Raw genomic sequence first — 20,712 nt, 5'->3', positions numbered from 1 at the left:
TATTTCTCATGACAAATGACAGTGGAACTTTGATTTAATGGACTAACAAGGCCGGCTGTAGTCTTCATATCTGTGACAACAGCGGCACAACCCGGAAATTCCAGTAGCGGTCTGTGTCTGTTGATTGCGAAAGTAAACAACAGCAACTCACGGACCTTTCGAGTTCTAACCGGACGCTATTTTCGGTCCGTTAAATGCGAACTCCATTAAATGCAGGTTCCATGACATAATCGGATCTGATGACATTTTTTTAGCTAAAGAGATGTATTTTGATTTTTCATTTTGCTCAAATTGCAGCGACGCCAAATTAAAATAGTAAATGAACAAACTTAAATTGGATTTAGATGATTCAATGTGTGTAAAGTAATTTACATCATACATTTACAAGAGTCTATGTATCTACTATGAAAATACTTTCAACGTTGTGCACGAACAATTGGAAAAATTATTATAATATATAATATACAGGGGCGGCACGGTGGACGATTAGTTAGAGCGTCTGCCTCGCAGTTCTGAGGACCCGGGTTCAATCCCCGGCCCCGCCTGTGTGGAGGTTGCATGTTCTCCCCGTGCCTGCGTGGCTTTTCTCCGGGCACTCCGCTTTCCTCCCACATCCCAAAAACATGCATGAATTGGAGACTCTAAATTGCCCGTAGGTGTGAATGTGAGTGCGAATGGTCGTTTGTTTGTATGTGCCCTGCGATCGGCTGGCAACCAGTTGAGGGCGTACCCCGCCTCCTGCCCGACGACAGCTGGGATAGGCTCCGGCACGCCCGCGACCCGCGTGAGGAGAAGCGGCTCAGAAAATGGATGGATGGATGGATGGATAATATACAGGTATTAGCTATTTCCCCCATTGTTTAATGCCACTGCACCCTTATTAAACAATTGTTTGCATCCCTGCAAGAGTAAAATTTAATTTGTGGATGGATCGGTTATATTTCAACAATATAATAGCACCTTTACACCCCTGTTGACTACCCGTGAAATATAACCTCCTCGGTGGATGTTATCATGTTTCTTTGTCCTTTTTTCATATATACAGTACAAATTACACACAAAAAAACTAATTTGTGAATTAGTGACACTGTAATTTAAAAAAAATGTAGGCTGATAAGCAATCCCAAAAATGAGTCAGTCCCTCTTCCATGGCCTTCACTTGAACATCTAAACACCAGTTATTAACCTTCTTCTCAAGACCCGAAGTTCGTGGCGGCACACCTCATTCCGGACAACGACGACAGGGACGACGACAAAGTCTATTTCTTCTTCACTGAGAAGGCCACGGAGGCGGGAGACAGGGAGGAGGCCATTCACACGCGTGTTGGACGCGTTTGTGCGGTAAGTTCTTTTATTACAAAGTGCAGTTTTACAATGAATCCGTGAATCGTGCAGATTATTTAATATCTGGATGGTTTAAAGCAGGGGTCTCAAACTCGTGGCCCGCGGGGCAATTGCGGCCCGCGGAATGATATTTTGTGGCCCGCAGGACGAAAAAAAAGCTCGGTGTTAGTGCGGCGCGCGTGTTTTTTTTTCTGACATGCATCTGTTTTTTAACACTTGTGGGCTACCGTATCTTAAACACGTGACGACAACGCAAATTAGAAATGGAACATAACTCAGGATTATCACCGAAAGGAAAAATTGACCCGCCTGTCACCTAGCCCCAGTCACGTCGTCTTCAAAACCTGCCGTGAAGAGAAAGGTTGACGATGAGCACAGAAAATGTCAGGAGAAGCGGGAGACGGAATATTTTTTTGTTGAGCACAGAGGCATCCTGGCGTGTCTAATATGCGCAATATAAACTTGCGGTGCACAAGGAATATAACATCAAACGTCATTACTCAACTAAACATGCAGAGGAGTATGTTAAATACATGGGAAATGAGCGACCGGAGCAGGTCACCAAACTTAAAACATGTCTACTGAGGCATAAGATTTTTTTCAGAAAGTAGGGAAAGAAAGTGATATGGTTGTGCCGAGTGAGATGTTGGCTAAGGCAGGAAAGCCACTTAAAGACGGCGAGGTCATCAAACAGCGCGCGTTACAGGCTGCAAGTATAATCTGCCCGGGAAAAAAAGCGTCAGTTTGGCAACATCAGCATTTCTGCCAACACAGTGGCAGAGCGCATTTCTGACATGTCAGGTAATATTTAGGATCAACTGCATGAAAAAGCTCAACATTTTCATTCATTCTCAGCCGCGCTTGACGAGAGCGCAGACGTCATTGACACTGCGCAGCTCGCAATGTATGTCCGTGGCGTTGATGACAATTTTGAAGTGCCGGAGGAGATACTCACAATAATCCCAAAGCATGGCCAGACCACCGTTCAGGAGGTATTCCGTCAGCTGTGTGATGCCAATGCGGATGCCAGCTTACTATGGAAGCATTTTGCTGGAATAACAACTGACGGAACGCCGTCGATTACGGGGAAGAAAAATGGACTGGTGGCACCTGTTCAAAGAAAACTGGAAGAGGAAGGCTTGGAAGAGGCCATTGCTCTGCACTGCATTATCCATCAACAGGCCCTTTACGCTTGTGAGAGGGAACGCTGCCAAGTCTCTGACAGCAAGGAGTAGGAGGAAGTAAAAGAAGCCTATGTTCTGAAGAACACTTCATGTTCCGACTTGTTATTTATTTATTTTGTTATTATAATTAACAAGATTTGATCAGTTGTACTTTTTTGGGGGGCGGGGATTCTTGATGCGGCCCAGCCTCACCCAGACACTAGCGCCAGCGGCCCTCATGTAAATTGAGACCCCTGGTTTAAAGTAATCTTTTGCTATTTATGAATATAGAAAAGAAAATGTGGGTCATTGGCTAAAATGTTTTTATTAATTTCCTATATTACTAGCTTAAACTGTCAATATAGCACAAACTACAGTATGATCCCACAACATTTCAATTTAGTTTCCAACTCAATTTACAACATCACCCTCAAAAAAAGAAATATCTTACAGATTATTGCACCAGATGTTAGCATGTACATGCACATGCGGCAGAGACTTTCCTTAACAAACTAACAACCCAGACGAAACTTAGCTCCTCCCTAACATACAAAGTTGTTTTGTCTTAATCGAGCTGTGTCACTTCCACATACTTCCTTTACACCAATTACTGTACTACTTTCCTATTTAGACAGGACTTTGGCAGCATGTTGTGGCATCTTAGGGCATCTCAGAAAGAGTACAGAAATGTGAATCGGAGAGTTTTTCAGCAAATAGCTATCGGAGTATGTTCCAGTTCCATACAAAGGAACGTGAACAGGTGAATTTGTGAATAGTGAAGCGCGAATATGCAGGGCCTGGCTTTAATACAGTCGGTGTGAGGACACAGAATCTGGAAAAAAATGAAAACAAAATAAACTTGCAAACCTAATGTCATGAAGGTAAAACTGATCAATGTGTAGCGTCAAAGTGTGAGAGAGGAGATACGTGATATATTAAATCAAGCATGTTGTCGTTTTGAGGATAATGAGTACCTAAATAATTACATTTTAATCTACCGTATAATCACTTGGGAGATTTTTTTTTGTCCTGCAAAAAAAAGCATTGACTGCCATTTGTGCTACACAACCTTCAAGAATTACCGGAACATTCCACTGTATTTGTTTTGGTTTGTACAAAATTGACCTAGAAATTACTGATGAAACAGTCTGTGTCAACTCTTTCCCCACGTACATTTTTGAAAACAAACCATCTGGCTTGTGGATTCAGGGTGAAGTAAAGAAGACCCAATGGTCAGGTGTACAGTCTGAACACATCTCGCCCTCAGGCACAAAACATCTGCAAAGCAAGTGATTCTTGAATTGAAAACTCAAAGCTAGGATCTCTTTTTTTTCCCTAGTTTCCTGGTCAATCCCTTATGGGCCTCAAATTCCGAATGTTGGCCAAAACCTCCGTTGTGATATACAGCGTAGTTTCACGCTCGTGCACGGAGACGGACATAGAAACAGGCACACGGTGATCAAGAGAACCCTCGAGAAAGCTTTTGGCAATTAGGCCAGAACCCCAAACTCTTGTGAGCTTTCAAATGCTGACATTTCCCAAAAGGGATATAAAAACCTTTAAAATATTTACAACAAAATTAAGCCGTTCTCCTTCCAAAATAGACACAGCTGTCACATTTCACGTCCACAATCCTAATACGCGCTTGGATGATCTCTTATATTCTTTCAGGCTATGTGCAACGCACACAACTATATAGGTATGCAAACCAGGATAAAGGAAAATATGCACACAGCGCAGTGTTAGCAAAACCTTAGCGAAAGAAGAACTATTTAACCCTTTGAGTCCAGCTGGCATGATCAGAATCCAAATCTTCCTTCTGGTGAGATCATTTGCTCCCAAGTTGTAGGTCAATGTGAAACCTCAAAGGTTGAATACAATCCACTTCGGAACGCTGGCCGACCAGTTTTTGTGTTTGCTGAGCTGTGGTCTCACGCAACTGTTCAAACACCCGAGTTTTGTGTGACTTTAGAGGTATATTTGTTCTCAAGAAATGAGGTCACATTTGGGATTGTGCAACCTCAACCACTTTTATCTTGGACCTAACGCAATGACCATTTGCACAGTGATGATCACCGCTTGTCTTTACCTGCCTTGATAAAGAACAACTGGAAAAACCGTGCCCAGTGTCATAATGGTAGTAATATAGTAACTAGTCTCTGGACTCGACTAGTTAAGTCTTGTTCGCATTCATGAGGTCTTTTCTCACCCCTGTAAAATTGTTCGGGCTTCACTTGGATTCAATTGTGCTTTGTTATTTCATAGATTTGTGCTTTTTTTCATGGCAGAATGATGTAGGAGGCCAGAGAGTGCTGGTGAATAAGTGGAGCACCTTTATCAAAGCCAGACTGGTTTGTTCTGTCCCAGGACCTCATGGCATCGATACACACTTCAACCAACTGGGTGAGACGCACGCGTTACCTACCGACCGACCTACCTATTTACCTACTTTCATTCCATTCCTAACTTGCATCTTCCTTTTGACCCAAACAGAGGATGTTTTCTTGCTAAGGACCAAAGATGAGAGGAACCCAGACATTTATGCAATCTTTAGCACAATAAGGTGAAGGTCACAATGTTACACTTTTACAACCCCAATTCCAATGAAGTTGGGACTTTGTGTTAAACATAAATAAAAACGATACAATGATTTGCAAATCATGTCCAAACTATATTTAATTGAATACACTACAAAGACAATATATTCAAAGTTCAAACTGATCAACTTTATTGCTTTTAGCAAATAATCATGAACTTAGCATTTGATGGCTGCAACACGTTCCCAAAAAGCTGGGACAGGTGGCAAAAAAAGAGTGAGACAGTTGAGGAATGCTCATCCAACACCTGTTTGGAACATCTCACAGGTGAACAGGCTCATTGGGAACAGGTGGGTGCCACGATTGGGTAGAAAAGGAGCTACGTGCAACGTACAATTGTGCAACGTACAATTGCAAGGAATTGAGGGATTTCATCACATACGGTCCATAATATAATCAAAAGGTTCAGAGAATCTGGAGAAATCACTGCATGTAAGCGACAAGACCGAAAACCAACATTGAACGGCCGTGACCTTCGATCCCTCAGGCGGCGCTGCATCAAAAACTGACATCGATGTGTAAAGGATATCACCGCATGGGCTCAGGAACACTTTAGAAAACCAATGTCAGTAAATAAAGTTTGGCGCTACATCCATGAAGTGCAACTTGAAACTCTACTATGCAAAGCAAAAGCCATTTATCAACAACACCCAGAAACGCCGCCGGCTTCTCTGGGCCCGAGCTCATCTCAGATGGACTGATGCAACGTGGAAAAGTGTTCTGTGGTCCGACGAGTCCACATTTCAAATTGTTTTTGGAAATTGTGGATGTTGTGTCCTCCGGGCCAAAGAGGAAAAGAACCGTCCGGACTGTTATGGACGCAAAGTTCAAAAGCCAACATCTGTGATGGTATGGGGCTGTGTTAGTGCCAATGGCATGGGTAACTTATACATCTGTGAAGGCACCATTAATGATGAAAGGTACATACAGGTTTTGGAGAAACATATGCTGCCATCCAAGCATGAACGCCCCTGCTTATTTCAGCAAGACAATGCCAAACCACATTCTGCACGTTACAACAGCTTGGCTTCCTTTGTAGTAAAAGAGTGCGGGTACTAGACTGGCCTGACTGCAGTCCAGACCTGTCTCCCATTGAAAATGTGTGGCGCATTATGAAGCGTAAAATACGACAACGGAGACCCCGGACTGTTGAACTGCTGAAGCTGTACATCAAGCAAGAATGGGAAAGAATTCCACCTACAAAGCTTCAACAATTAGCGTCCTCAGTTCCCAAACGTTTATTGAATGTTGTTCAAAGAAAAGGTGATCTAACACAGTGGTAAACATGACCCTGTCCCAGCTTTTTTGGAACGTGTTGCAGCCATAAAATTCTAAGTTCATGATTATTTGCGGCACGGTGGCCGACTGGTTAGAGCGTCAGCCTCACAGTTCTGAGGACCCGGGTTCAATCCCCGGCCCCGCCTGTGTGGAGTTTGCATGTTCTCCCCGTGCCTGCGTGGGTTTTCTCCGGGCACTCCGGTTTCCTCCCACATCCCCAAAACATGCATTAATTGGAGACTCTAAATTGCCCGTAGGCATGACTGTGAGTGCGAATGGTTGTTTGTTTGTATGTGCCCTGCGATTGGCTGGCAACCAGTTGAGGGTGTACCCCGCCTCCTGCCCGATGACAGCTGGGATGGGCTCCGGCACGCCCGCGACCCTAGTGAGGAGAAGCGGCTCCGAAAATGGATGGATGGATGGATTCAATTAAATATAGTTCGAACATGATTTGCAAATCATGGTATTCTGTTTTTCCATCCATCCATCCATTTTCGGAGCCGCTTCTCCTCACTAGGGTCGCGGGCTGCTGGAGCCTATCCCAGCTGTCATCGGGCAGGAGGCGGGGTACACCCTGAACTGCTTGCCAGCCAATCGCAGGGCACATAGGAACAAACAACCATTCGCACTCACAGTCAGGCCAACGGGCAATTTAGAGTCTCCAATTCATGCATGTTTTTGGGATGTGGGAGGAAACCGGAGTGCCCGGAGAAAAGCCACGCAGGCACGGGGAGAACACGCAAACTCCACACAGGCGGGGCCGGGGATTGAACCCCGGACCTCAGAACTGTGAGGCAGACGCTCTAACCAGTCGGCCACCGTGCCGCCGTATTCTGTTCTTATTTATGTTTAACACAATGTCCTAACTTCATTGGAATTGGGGTTGTACATTCCATCACATTGCATGTCCTATTTATTCCAAAATATGTTTTTTGAAACATTCTCTACAGACTGTCTATGATTTGGACATTCGTTCGTGTCCCTCACATTTTCAAGTTTCTACTTTCTACTCTAAGGGAAACTATTTTTCTCTGACGCCGTTTCTCCGCCTCTCCTCGCCAGTAATGTCTTCCAGGGGTTTGCTGTGTGCGTTTATCGCATGGCTGATATCAGAGAGGCCTTTAACGGACCATTTGCTCATAAAGAGGGTCCGGATTACCAGTGGGGAGCCTACGAAGGCCGCGTCCCTTACCCCAGACCAGGAGTGGTAAGTAGCTCACTAACATTTCTTTGTATGAACGTGATAGCATAGCATGGCAAATTTGCTTCTTTGTAGCTGGTAAACTGTTTTGTAATCCAGTAAATGACCCACTTAAGCACCTGGCTGCCCCACTTACAAAACAGAACATTAATACAAGACACAATCATTCATTACTTCTGGCAGTCTGAGTGTATAATTAGCTTTGAAATAATCGGTATAATAATCATTTGTCTTCCGGACATTTACAAGCATCACGACTCCCAACACGTTTAGAAATTGATGTACAGTATAAGTTTAGTTCTTGTGTCAGCATATCTTTTGTATGATGGCCACTCACTCAGGGCCACTGTGGAGAAGTGCAGAAGTGCGGTTATGCAACATTGCAAATGAGGTGTAGAAAGGTTTGATATCGGTAAAGTCAACTTAGGTTATGCAGCTGTGGTTACTGTGTACACTTTGGAGCCTGTCAACCACATTGCTGCAACTACCTACTCACAATCACTTGCAAGTGCAAGTTACACCTCGGAATTGTTGGAATTTGTTGTGGTTTAAGGGCTATGAATTATGCAGGATATGACCTAGTTGCAGATGCCTCAATGTAGACTAACAAAGTGTTTAAGGACCACGGAGTTGAAGAGCACACGGGGGGGAGGAAATGGAGAAGAGGATCGCACAAGCTCTGTTTTACACAAAAATCCTGTAACATTGCGGCCGAAACCGACGATTTGGGAGATATCTTCCATTCACAGAATCAACAAAAGCAGTATATCGACACAACTCTGCGTGCCTATACGCAGCAGAAAAGCGGCCCATCATCAAATTGTTACATTTCATTGAAGACTCCAAATTGTAAATATTTCTTTTTTTTTTTTATACCCGCTCATTGACTGACGAAGAGTCCGGTGTGTAAATCACCCAAAATCAGCGGGTTCAGCTCACCGGTGGCCATTGACATGATGCGTGGTAAAAAAAAATTTAAAAAAACATTTACAAATGAATTACGTATTGAAGATAAGATTTAAGGCAAAATAGCTACTAGGTCAAATTGAGGAAAAGGGAGTTTATAGTGAAGTGGAGCTACAACTCTTAAATATGAAGCTTAAAAAACCAAAAAACCGAAAACACAGTTCCACAAAAAGTAATCGGGAAATGAGAAATAGTATCAGCTGTCAAAGAAATGTGCATTTTGACATAATTTGATAAAGACAAGCCTTAGAAGAAAAATGTGGGTTTCAGTCTACACACAAGCATTCAAAATTCTTTTTCCTGGTGGACTTTGTGGATGAAAGGCTAAAAGACAAAAGAGAGCGTCAGCGCTAAAAAAAAAAATGTCGGTGCAGTCCAAAAATATGAAGTGCTGTTTATAGATCTTAGTAAGTAAAAGTAAGATTAATATTTATGTAAAATGTTTTAGCATTATTAGTCATGACAGACAAAAGCTATTAAGTTTGACAAAATTGGATATTAATGAAGTTTAATGCTAAGGTTCTGTTGAATCAAAGTTGTCCGTTCACCGCAACGGATTCAGCGCGCATTGAAATAGACAAATGCATCCAAGAGAAACAGGGAGCGCTCATCAAAGTTCTCTAGAATGGAATGAAAACAAAACGGTATGTTTTTCATTCCCGCTGGCCTTTGACAGCCGAACGAGGAGATATGATGGAAGTTCCCGAGCCGAGCCGGAATCTTTTAGGATAAAAAAAATCCAATAGAGGAGAAGAAAGCATTTTAGAGTTCTGCCAAGGGATAAGCCAATGGAATTGAACAAAAAAAAATAGTTTTGCTGAATGATTTTGGTGAAATCTATCCATTCATTTGTTCTGTCGTACTAGAGCGTCTCCAACTACCGGAGACAAATTCCTTGTGTGTTTTGGACATACTTGGCAAATCAAGATGATTCTGATTCTGATTCAGATTTTCAAGACTGGGTCACAGGGAACTACAGCCTGTCGCAGCTGAATTGAGAAAAAAAAGGGAAGACTGGTTGTCAGTCAGTCACAGTTCTTGTTTTTGTTCAGTGTCCCAGTAAAATCACCAACCAGCCTGGCCGGGAGTTCGGCAGCACCAAAGACTTCCCCGACTATGTGCTCCAGTTTGCCCGCAGCCACCCGCTGATGTGGCGGCCGGTGCACCCTGCCTTGCGCCGACCGGTGCTGGCCAAAGCCAACGTTCCTTACAGGCTAAAACAAATCACGGTGGACCGGGTCGAGGCAGAGGACGGCCAGTACGACGTCATGTTTATCAGCACGGGTAAAACTTGTTCCTTCTTTCCGCCGTGTCAGAAATCATCTCGTTTGATCGAATGAAGACGAAGAAGACTTTGTGAAAAATGAGGCACGGAACTCGAATGACGTGTTCGCTTCTTTTGTTTAAGACATTGGTACAGTTTTGAAGTTCATTGCCCTCCACGGTGGAAACAGTCTAGAAATGGAAGAGGTCACACTGGAGGAGCTTCAAGTTTTTAAAGTGCGTTTGATTTCAATTCTATCTGTTACTATCCTCCCACAGAGCCGGATTGGTTCTTATCCAACCGCACCGAAAGCCTTATCACTCATTTTTGTCGTCACTGCAGGTGCCAACCTCAATTACATCAATGGATATATCAGTCAAAAGGGTAAGTTCCCATCTGGGTTTCGTCAAGTCTTCTCAACTTCAATTTCTTTGGAATTGTCGAAGGTCGGATTTCAGAACTAATCCATTCCATGGTCAAAATGTCCACAGTATAAAGCCGATATTAACTTTACAGGTTTAAGTAACATTTAACACTTTTAACAGTCTTACAAATCCATTAATAAGTAGCGGTTATTCGCTCATTATTCTATTCTTCTCACGTTCTCCTTCGCTCAACAATTTTTGTTGGGGATGGTCCCTGTGGTATAAGTACCGCAAAAAGCAGTAAACAGCCAACGCCCTGAGTTTATCCTTTGATTCTCACAAACTTAAGCTCTTGTGAGGGGCCTGACATCTCACACGACGTGTATAATTAGCACAGTGAGCCCCCAAAATGTGTCCCTTTTCAACAAATGACCTTCTTATTGTATTGTAAAATCACACTGACCTCTCAAGAGTGTAGGGGGCCGTCGCTGACGTTGTCCTTTCCCCTCCTCTGGTCATCAGCAAGCCCTGTACGTGGGCTCCCCGGCAGGCGTGGCCCAGGTGAAGCTTCATCGCTGCGAGACCTACGGGAAGGCTTGCGCCGAGTGCTGCCTGGCCAGAGACCCTTACTGCGCCTGGGATGGCTCGTCCTGCGCGCGATACGTCCCCAACAGTAAACGCCGTTACCGAAGGCAGGACATCAGGCACGGAAACCCGGCGCTGCAATGTCTGGACCAGAATTTTAGTGGTAAATGGGACTTCAACTACACGTTTATACTTCATCAGCATTCCTTAATGGAGACTTATTACGGACAATAAGAAATGTTTCAACTATGTAGACACGTCGGTTAGAGCTCAATAGGCCCACACACAATGCTCATTCTGCTTCTTTAAGAACATTTCCAATGTTTTTGCTCGAATCAGAGGACCTGGATGAAATGGAGGACCGGGTGGTCTACGGCGCTGAGAACAACAGCACTTTTCTGGAATGTGTTCCTCGCTCCCCACAAGCTTCTGTCATCTGGCTGGTTCAGCGCGATGAGCGTAAGGAGGAGGTGAGATGAATTGCAGGCTTTCGGGTGCTAATGTACCGTACGTGTACAAAGTACCCAAACCGAGGAAGCTGCCAACCAGCTGGTGAGCAAGAACGCTTCGGGCAGTCTGCAGGCCATTTTAAGCGTGGCTGCGTATAATCAGTGCTAGAGAGGAAATAGTAATATTTACATTGCAATTTTCAGTGTGCACCCCTACATTTTCTGCTTGCGCCCTTCAATTTTTCAGTTAGGGGCCACTGTGCTCCCAGTAAAAAAAAAAAAAAAAAAAAAAAAAAAAAAAAGGTTAGTCTATAGCCCTGCTTACTAAGAATTTTAGTTTTTTTCTTTCTTTCTTTCTTTTTCATTAAAAAAACCATAGCGCTCGTATGGTGGTAGTGGGCATTTAGCAGTGTATGCTCACAGTCTGACCCACGGGGTGTGGATGAAACACACAGTACGCGGCCATTGCAATCATCCTTGCTAGAAACCATCCATCCATGCATCCATTTTCTGAGCCGCTTCTCCTCACGCGGGTCGCGGGCGTGCCGGAGCCCATCCCAGCTGTCATCGGGGTACGCCCCGAAGTGGTCGCCAGCCAATCACAGGGCACATACAAACAGACAACCATTCGCACTCACATGCACACACCTACGGGCAATTTAGAGTCTCCAATTTATGCATGTTTTGGGATGTGGGAGGAAAGCGGAGTGCCCGGAGAAAACCCACGCAGGCACGGGGAGAACATGCAAACTCCACACAGTCGGGGCCGGGGATTGAACCCGGGTCCTCAGAACTGTGAGGCTGACGCTCTAACCAGTCGGCCACCGTGCCGCTTGCTAGAAACCATTCACGTTAATTCCCGTTTTCCTGATTTTGGCATTATTTTTGCGTCTTTTCCTAGAGAGACTTTCTTCAGGCTTCTGACTGGACAAATCTGCCTACAAAGGCATTTTCCTCCATATTTAGTTTTTCTGTTCTCTAAAAAAGTGGCACCAAGAATGGTGAACTATTACGATGCTAAGTTCAACACTTCAACATGGAGGCGCAAACCAGTAGATGTCAGCCCTCAACTAAGTGCCACTCAAGTTCATATCATATAATGGGGCTGCAAATATTTGGGGTGCCATGTAATTTCTGGCAGGCGGTTGCCTTTAAACTTGAGACGGGTGCGCAATGTCGCCACGCGCTTGACTTACTCAGCGGTGTTTTGACACATGGGCGAAATTCAGCAATTGTATTTGAAAATAGAATTCTCTTTTAATAAACAATGTCTAGCTTGAGATGATTGGCCACATGCCACGAAGAGTTGAATTCACTGTACCTTTGGCAGCACATGAAGCCCCGCTCCGAACATGAGACGGGCGGGCCCGCGGCGATCATGCACATGTTGAGCTCAAGATTCGTCGCGCTTTAAGCGAGTGCCTCAGTCGGCCGTCTGAGGCATTAGCGCCCCTCTCAGTTTCCCTGCAAATAAACAGCGGGCCGCCCACAAGGCTGCCGTGTTTGCGTTGGCGCCGCAGGACGGTCGTCGGAGCAAAGGTACGGAATACGAGCTAGTGGGGCATAGCGGCTTACGAGAGAGAAGGTTGAGATATGAATGAACAGAGCCACAAGAAGTGTCCTGGTGTCGAGGTATGGAGAACGTGAGAATTAAGGGGGCAAATGTAAACAGCGATCAATTGAATGGGAGATTCTAGCCGAGAAAGAGTATTGCTTTGGACCCGATACAAATGAACATTTCATTTCCATTTGTTGAAAGGCTTCGGTGGCATCCAGTAGCACCGCGGCAGTCAGCTTCGCTTTGATGCTTCGGTTATATTGCCGGCACGTACACACAACGGGTGACTTCGTTACCAATCCGTGGTGCTGCCGTAACGACCGGCATACAGAGCAGCCAATCGCTGCGTGGCTATAAGCGTGGCATATCAGCCATTGACGGTCTGTTGACATGAATAAGCATAACATAAATGAATGCAAGTCACAAGAAATCCTGGATGGTTTTAAAATTCCACCTGGGCTCTTTTTGTCCGAAAGTCGACGAGTCTCAAACTAATAGCGTTTGTGCGATCTGTCGTGCACTGAAATGTCACTGCACGTTTTGACGGACTGCATAACGAGCTAAATATTGGGAATAAGATGGTGAGTTCTTTACTCTTCATCACAAGAACGTTATGTGACTGGAGGTGTAGCGCAGCCAATGAAAAACGGCAGTCAATGAGGGTACAGAAACGCAAGCCACAGTGCAGTGGAAGAATACATCCCGACTGAGGTCATGCAATACAAAAATCCCTTTTTGTATTGCAGGAAAAACGGATGTATTGTCAATCTACATTTGGTTTCCTTGACTGTGTTGTGCTAGCAAAATGTATCTCTCTGCCTCATTCAGGTCAAGATGGACGATCGGGTCATGTCTACAGAGCAGGGCCTCCTCTTCCGTCGTCTCCTGAACCAGGACGCCGGTGTGTATATCTGCCGCTCCAGAGAGCATGGCTTCAGCCAGACCCTCGCCAGACTCACCCTCGAAGTCCTCCAGGGTGACACCTTGGATGAGTTGATGGCACGGGACAACACCGGCCTTTCTGACCTACTCAAAGACAGAGCGAACTACAGGAACTGGATGCCTTGTAGCTCATACAACAGGTTGAGTCCCGTCGGCCAGTCGCGGATGTGGTTCAAGGATATCATGCAGACGATCGGCCCGTCCAACCTGCCGATTGTGGAGGAGTACTGCGAGAGGATGTGGTGCAACGAGAAACTGAGGAGGAAGCACAAGAGCATGGTGGAGAAATATCGGCAGGCCCAGGAGAGCGCCAGGAAGGCCCGCAGCAAGAGTTCTGGTGAGCGCAAACGGACACCGCGGGACCTTAGCGCACGGCAGAAGTGATGGTGAAAACTCACGGAGGGGAACTCAAAGAGAAAATACAGACAATTAGCTGGAACTGGATTTGTCAGGAGGTGGGGCCGTAAGAAAGTAGATGCTTGCTTCTGAGTATCACCCCTCAAAAAGGATTTAGGGTGGCCAAATTGTCGAGAGGAATTCACTGGCCCCCGCGGGACGTGATGATGAGATCAATTGAGGATGTCTTTAAGAAAGCTCGGGACGCACATAGCGGATGTCGACATTTAGGTTAGCATTGGACCTGTTTAACTATGTATTTATGGGCCGTGCCCGAGCTTTGTTTCTTCACTTTGCGGTCCAGTTCTCAGAGTTCAGCATCATCTCCGCTGGACCCCAAAACGCCGACGTCGTTAGCTCGACTAGCTAATACAGAAAGCTACATACAAACGACACGTTGATGGTTCAACATCATTAGAGGCAACTAGCTAAACGTCATTAGCTCAACTAGCTAATACTGAAAGCTACATACAAACGACACGTTGATGGTTCAACAGATTATGAGCACTTTGCTTTGTTTTCACTGCTGAGCACTGAGCTTTTCGTTCCGTAGGAGGCGCTAGAGATCTCAATGCTTCTTCGCTAATCCTTAACTAATGCCGAACATTGTTCACTTGTTTCCGCAATGCAGTCCAGTTTATTTAGTTCAAGTGTGACATTTACCGTAAGCGTCCAAAATCAATAGACAAAAATGATAGGTGACAATCTTCATTGGTTTACTTTCCACGACGTATTTTCATATTCACGAATTCGACTTTTGAAAACTCGGCGGCGGAATCATCTAAATTATTTTGAATCAACATTGGAGATTGGCGTAACAATCCGTGAATTGATCATTTTGGTCTAATGTGTTGAAATGGTTCCCAGAATGTTCTTGTTTAACAGAATCATTTGTTTCTCTCGTGGACAAGTAGACGCGACATCATCAGAAATGTCGAGTGTGGCCTCCTCATTGCGATAGTTACTGCTCACGTTTGTGTCAATGTGTATTTATGGGAATATGTTCCAATCTGGAAGCCCTCTAATGGCTCACAACTGGAAGCTTTTATTGTAGAAATGAAAGACTTCAAGAGGAAAGAATGAAATCATCATATAAGCATTTTGTTTTAGACATTTCTTTCATTCAGACAATTCTTCACTTTATGGCTTCTCCTTGGTACAAGCACACTCAAAGCACATTTGACACTAGCGGTGTTTATTTTTCTTGTCTAGGGGACGGTGAGGTTGACTATTCGACTCCAATTAAGGTGTTTTCTCTGCAAATATTGCTCCCAAAAAAGCTGCTTGACAGGAGGATGGTGAAAGATCAAATGTGACGTTTTGAAACGAGCCCAACTGCAAGAACTATTTCGCTGAAAGTGTGTCATAATTTTGTGCCAAATGTTAAATTATACTTCATGCACCTAAACCAACAGCACAATTTACAACTTGTGCTCTTAACTTATCTTCTCCCTCCTTTAATTGCAGTCTTTTTTTCCAATGGAACTTTTAAAGGTTTTGTTGCTTTTATAAGAACACAATAATAAACATAAAACAATGACCTTGTTCCCTATCTGTAGCAATGGGGGAAAAAACATAAAGGTGCAGGCTGTCAAGTGCATGCCAATGCAACAGGTGGCGCCGATAGGGTGTTAAGGCCGTTTAGCCAATCAGAAGCCTGGAAAAAGTCATGTCTGGGGAAGGCCCGTTTCGAACAATGGCAATGGGAGGAAATGCACGATCAGAAGAGAAAAAAACAAAACGCACTTGACTATAAAGTTAACAAAATAAAAAAGGAAAACAAAACAAGGCTACATATTCAAATTCCACTTCCATTTAACGAAAAAAAAGGCATTTTAATTAAAAAAATATATATCCGTGGTCCTGTGGTGTTGCACGGAAATTGAAGGTATGATTGCTAAAGCTAATGCTACTATGTATATAATAGAAGGCAAGCGCTACAAATTTGCTTTCCCTAATTGTTTGGTGTCTGACATTTGATATGGAATAAAACACACGCTTAAAGAATGAACATTAATTGCATATTGTTGTATCTACTGCTAGCCTACACTTTTGTCAGTACAGCATTTGCGTATTTTCAAACAGTGTAACGATGTCAGATGTGGTGTTAGTGATAAAAAAAAAAAAAAAAAAGTGTTGTGATTGTCTACCATTTTTTTAATACAAAAAAATAAAGCACACAATTTCCTGCACTTTTAGTCCATTTTCACTTGATGTTTTGCAACCTGTGCAAAGTGAACGTTTTAGTGTTTCATTAAAAAAAAAAAAAATTTAAAAAACGAAACTATAACCGAAGCCAATCTAGTGAACCTTTACTGTACTGTTTTGTAAACAACTTGCTATTCAAATGTCGCTCCACCAAGCATGCCACACACTAATATGCTATTTAAAAGGATTATTATTTGTGAGATTAGTTCAATGGACTTTACGTAAACATTTTGGAGGAAAGGAAAAGTATGTTTGCTTTCTTTTGTTTTGCAAGACAAGACGAATGGCGCCAGTGACACACTTGAAATGAGCCCCATTTAGAAACAAACTGTGACTCTGGGAAAACAAAGATGCGCTCCATTTCATACCAAATGCAATAAACACCTTGAAATTTGAATGGCCCACAATTTTGAGTAAATTAACCATCATTTGGTTGAAGAATATATCTAAAAAAAAAAGAAATAAATTGGGAGTCGTCATATGTGACACTTTTTCACGAGCCCTCTGCTGACCTGGGTTGTGCATTTTACTTTTTTCTGCTTCGCCTTGTTATAAAGATAACAACAAAAAAAGCACCTCGGTAGAGTAAATGATGATGATAGAGAGAGAGAGATAGATAGATAGATAGAGAGATAGACCACCCGCTTAGCTACTATTTGTGTCACATTTAATGTTCCAAAAAATATGAGAGTTGAGCAAAGTTTATTACCCCTCCTAAAAGTTAAGAGACTGTTTAAAGAGTGCGCTTATTGTTTTTTTTCAGTCAGAATGGTAAACTTCTGCTTCCGCTTGTACGACAGCTAGTTGATAATGTCAATGTTAAACTTAAAAACATTGCCTGTACCGTAAATAAAGGTTTTATGATGGCAACTTTTGGACTGCGGAACAAGTTATTGTCACCCAAATATAAGTGGTCCCGATGGGAAATGTAGTTTTGGAAGATCACCGAATGGAAGTTCAAGCGGCGTTACGAATTGTGCTCGCATTTCGAGGTGCTTATTGTCGGACACTTTTGCAATACCTGCGGCAACTTAACAGCGCAACGATTGTCTCCGCCTCCTCATCCACATCAACCGAAGGAAGTTTCTTTTGCACTTGGACGCACACAGAAAATGACTTTCTGCTAGACCGTTCCCACCAAGTTGGGAGCCTAAAATCACCCGGAATGTCTTGATAAGATGAGGAATTGAGATTCGGGGACGACTAAGGGCTTTTGTCCAACTGGTGAGCGATTAATGAAATGATGAAGCGGTAGGCCGATGTCCCACGGCCGCGCTCCTCGCAGTGAATTACTGCCCCGACGAGACTGCCCACGTAAGGCTGCGTTCACTCAAAGCTGCGGGAGGAAATCGATGAAGCGGTTGTACAAAGTTTTACGTCTGACCGTTGGATCCGGGATTGCCCGGCCAATCCGCGGGGAACGGGTCGCAGATTTACAGGCTCCGCTTTGACAAACGATGATTCATCTTCAGATGGGGGAGGGCCGACCAAAAGACATTTTGACTTCAGTGGGAGGCTCCGATTTATCGGGGGCTATTTTTTCTCGAGGTCAAATGGATGAGAGTTACGGGCGTCTCGTAAATGATCTGGGATCTTAAGACACGTGAAAAAGAGACATTGATGGGAAGAAAAACAATCTAAATCATGCATATTGTCCTTCCCTGAAAGGTCATCCAACATACGAAGCAATTCAACTATACTGCGGTGCGCCTATAACGGATAGGCCTATTCTAGCGTCGTCGTCCGCAAGTGATTGCTCCGATCACCGCGTAATCTCTGATCAATAACACGCGAGCATCCAGGAAGTCCTCGAGTTACGACGCACTCGACCTACGACGTTTCGACTTTACGACGCCCGTGCCTCGGCCGCCATTTTGTCCCAGCACCATCGTGTTTCTGCTCAGTGCTTTGTGCGCCGGGAGTATCTTTGCCTTTTTTCACACTCTCAGCAGTTATGGTAAGTACAGCATCTTATCTTTTTTATTTGAATGTATTTTAGTTTCTTTATACGAAGCGTTGAGCTTTCCCGCTACGGTCACCTGACCGCGGTCGGGAGACGCCTTCTCCGGGGCCGAGGTCGTCCTAGCTCGGGGCGAACTCCCTTCTCTCACCGGGTGGCGACAACAATAAAGGCACGGAGCGCCGATTTGCTGCTTGAATGGCTTTATTAGCTCCTCTGCACATTCGACGTCAACGGGTCCTCCGCTAATCGCGACAATATTCATGTTGGGGTTTCAAATTAGGATTTCAATCGAGGATATGTCAGAAGGGTTAGGATAAAGCGAGCAAAATCGAGTGAGGTCACGCATTCTGACGGTTTCAAAGTAGGCTTTAAAAACGGGGTTTGGGTTTTGAAGTACGGTTTAAAATAGGGTTGGGGTTTAATAGTGGGGTTTAGAAACAGGGTGGGATTTCGAAATGGGGTTATCGTTTCAAAGTAGGGTTTCGAAACATTGTTAGGGTTTCAAAATAGGGTGAGGCTCTTAAAGTATTTCCTGCCATTATCGTTCTTCCTCCAGCTTCTCCTCAGTCTCAGTAGCCCATCCCAATTTCATGTCGACAAACAAATATTCCCACTCACCTTCCCGCAACGGACAATTGATAGTTTGCATTTTGCCTTTTTGGGGGACGTAGAAGGCGACCGCTGTCCCCTGGGAAACCCGATGCGAGCGCACAGGAAAGCTCCTGCGGAGATTTGCCCCCTAAAGCCCAACCCTGCCCCCAAGACACAGTGGTGTACAAAACCGATGTCGGCTATGCGGTGTTCTCCTGTAAGCTTGATAAGACGTTCAGCGTTTTCCCAAGGCGGCGGTAGCACTGCGATCTCTCGGTCTTGGCTTTGGTGCTCGGGTCAAGACCTGCTGCGGGAGTGTGTAAGCGCACTGAAGAGCCTGTCACAACACTCTTTTCCTTCTTCTTCTTCTTCTTAGTAATATTAAAAGTACCAGAGGCATTTTGGAAGACAGCTGCCCGGTGAGTAAACAGTCGAACTAAACAATCCAAATGAAAGATGTCAGGACTTCGCTCGCCAGATCGTCATTTGTGATCTAACCGCAGTTCGCCCGAGGCCACGGCGGTTGTTGTCAATCGCAGTTGTCGGGTGTTGCGCAAATGCGTCAAAACGACGTAGCGTGATTGGACTGTGCGGCGCTCCTACCAAAGCAGATGGTCCACGCGTGTCATCGCATTCAGCCCGCCAGCAGGAATCCAGCCGGTCTCGTTGGGACTTGTCATTTCCCGGAGTGAGAGATCCTGTCCAACAAATACGTGAAATCCTCCCCGTGCGGATGTTAGACGTTGGCGGCAAACGTTTTCGAGTGGCGCCGTCGACGACGCGTCACGGAGGCATTAGAAGAAGAACGGAAAGCCGCTTTGGAAGTGGACGACGGACGACGTTTGTGCACACGCGCTGACAAATGTAAAGTAAACGGGAAGGGAAGGAAAAATCTGGTGTGTTGCAAATAAGCAATGGTGTTTGATTTACTCTGTTTATAAACACAGAAGATTTGGTCACAATATTCATATATTCTCTTTTTTTATAAGCATAAGTGAAAGCAGTGACATTTCCCAGGCTGGGGAAGTTGGCTGGCTAATAAAAATAACTTTAATACTTCAAGAGCGTTTGTTTTCAAGCACCGGCCTGACTGTCGCTAGACTGCTTTCCAACTTTTCTAATAAATTCAACAACCCAAAAATACCTTGGTTAATGTGAGACACAAGTTGACACTAATCGTTACTGATGAATAGTGCGCGTGTGCGTAGTTTTGTCAGATATTGATATTGTTGATGGTATCGCCCCCCAGTGGCCAATAGGTGCATTGTCCCGAGTCCATTTGAAGTCCATCCGTCTGACAGCATGGCCGAAGCACAAAGAAGCATTCCCACTCACATGGACACCAAAGGACAATTTTCAGTCTCCCAGTTTGGATTGTGGGAAGAAAGCGGAGAAGCCGGTCAAAACGGCAACACGCAAACTACACAAAAGACGGTCCAAACCTGGCTGTGGACTGAAAAAAAGGTATTATTACTATTATTATTATTATTACAGCACAAACAGAATAATAATAAATAACAGTTCATCATTGTTATCCTCAATAATTATTATAGGAGGAATAAGATTTTGGCTAACCGCTACAAAAAACGGAATCGATGCATTTGCCCAACAAGGCCCGTTTGCGAACTGAACTGAGCGCGTTGTCACGTACGCGGTTCGGGCGAAGGCGAGGAACGCAAGGCAAGAACACGGTGGACCCAATTGCAGGGAAGGAGTGCGGGAGTCTCAAAATAATAATATTTCATCTTCAAAAAAATATTGGATCAAGCACAACTGACCAAAGTCCCACGACAGATAACAACCAAACCAAAGTAACAAAGAAACACTTGAATAGCTAAAACT

General features: G+C 44.4%; 1 protein-coding gene across 2 annotated transcripts in view; it reads left to right on the top strand.

The window, feature by feature from the left end:
• The window catches only part of sema3bl (sema domain, immunoglobulin domain (Ig), short basic domain, secreted, (semaphorin) 3bl), a 56,308-nt gene extending 40,008 nt beyond the window's left edge, over positions 1-16,300 (top strand). For both annotated transcript variants that reach the window (XM_061670921.1, XM_061670930.1), the window contains exons 7-16: positions 1,199-1,341; positions 4,796-4,910; positions 5,001-5,070; positions 7,445-7,589; positions 9,602-9,833; positions 9,958-10,049; positions 10,156-10,197; positions 10,701-10,926; positions 11,103-11,233; positions 13,599-16,300. In XM_061670921.1, the coding sequence (XP_061526905.1) occupies positions 1,199-1,341; positions 4,796-4,910; positions 5,001-5,070; positions 7,445-7,589; positions 9,602-9,833; positions 9,958-10,049; positions 10,156-10,197; positions 10,701-10,926; positions 11,103-11,233; positions 13,599-14,096 (1,694 nt within the window). In that variant the 3' untranslated portion in view covers positions 14,097-16,300. The remainder of the gene's footprint in view (positions 1-1,198; positions 1,342-4,795; positions 4,911-5,000; positions 5,071-7,444; positions 7,590-9,601; positions 9,834-9,957; positions 10,050-10,155; positions 10,198-10,700; positions 10,927-11,102; positions 11,234-13,598) is intronic.
• Positions 16,301-20,712: the final 4,412 nt, after the last annotated feature.

This window comes from Phycodurus eques, chromosome 1 (genome assembly GCF_024500275.1).
Source record: "Phycodurus eques isolate BA_2022a chromosome 1, UOR_Pequ_1.1, whole genome shotgun sequence".
Classification (NCBI taxonomy): domain Eukaryota; kingdom Metazoa; phylum Chordata; class Actinopteri; order Syngnathiformes; family Syngnathidae; genus Phycodurus; species Phycodurus eques.
The sequence above is the reverse complement of the archived record's forward strand: the minus strand, read 5'-3'. Positions and strand labels throughout refer to the sequence as shown.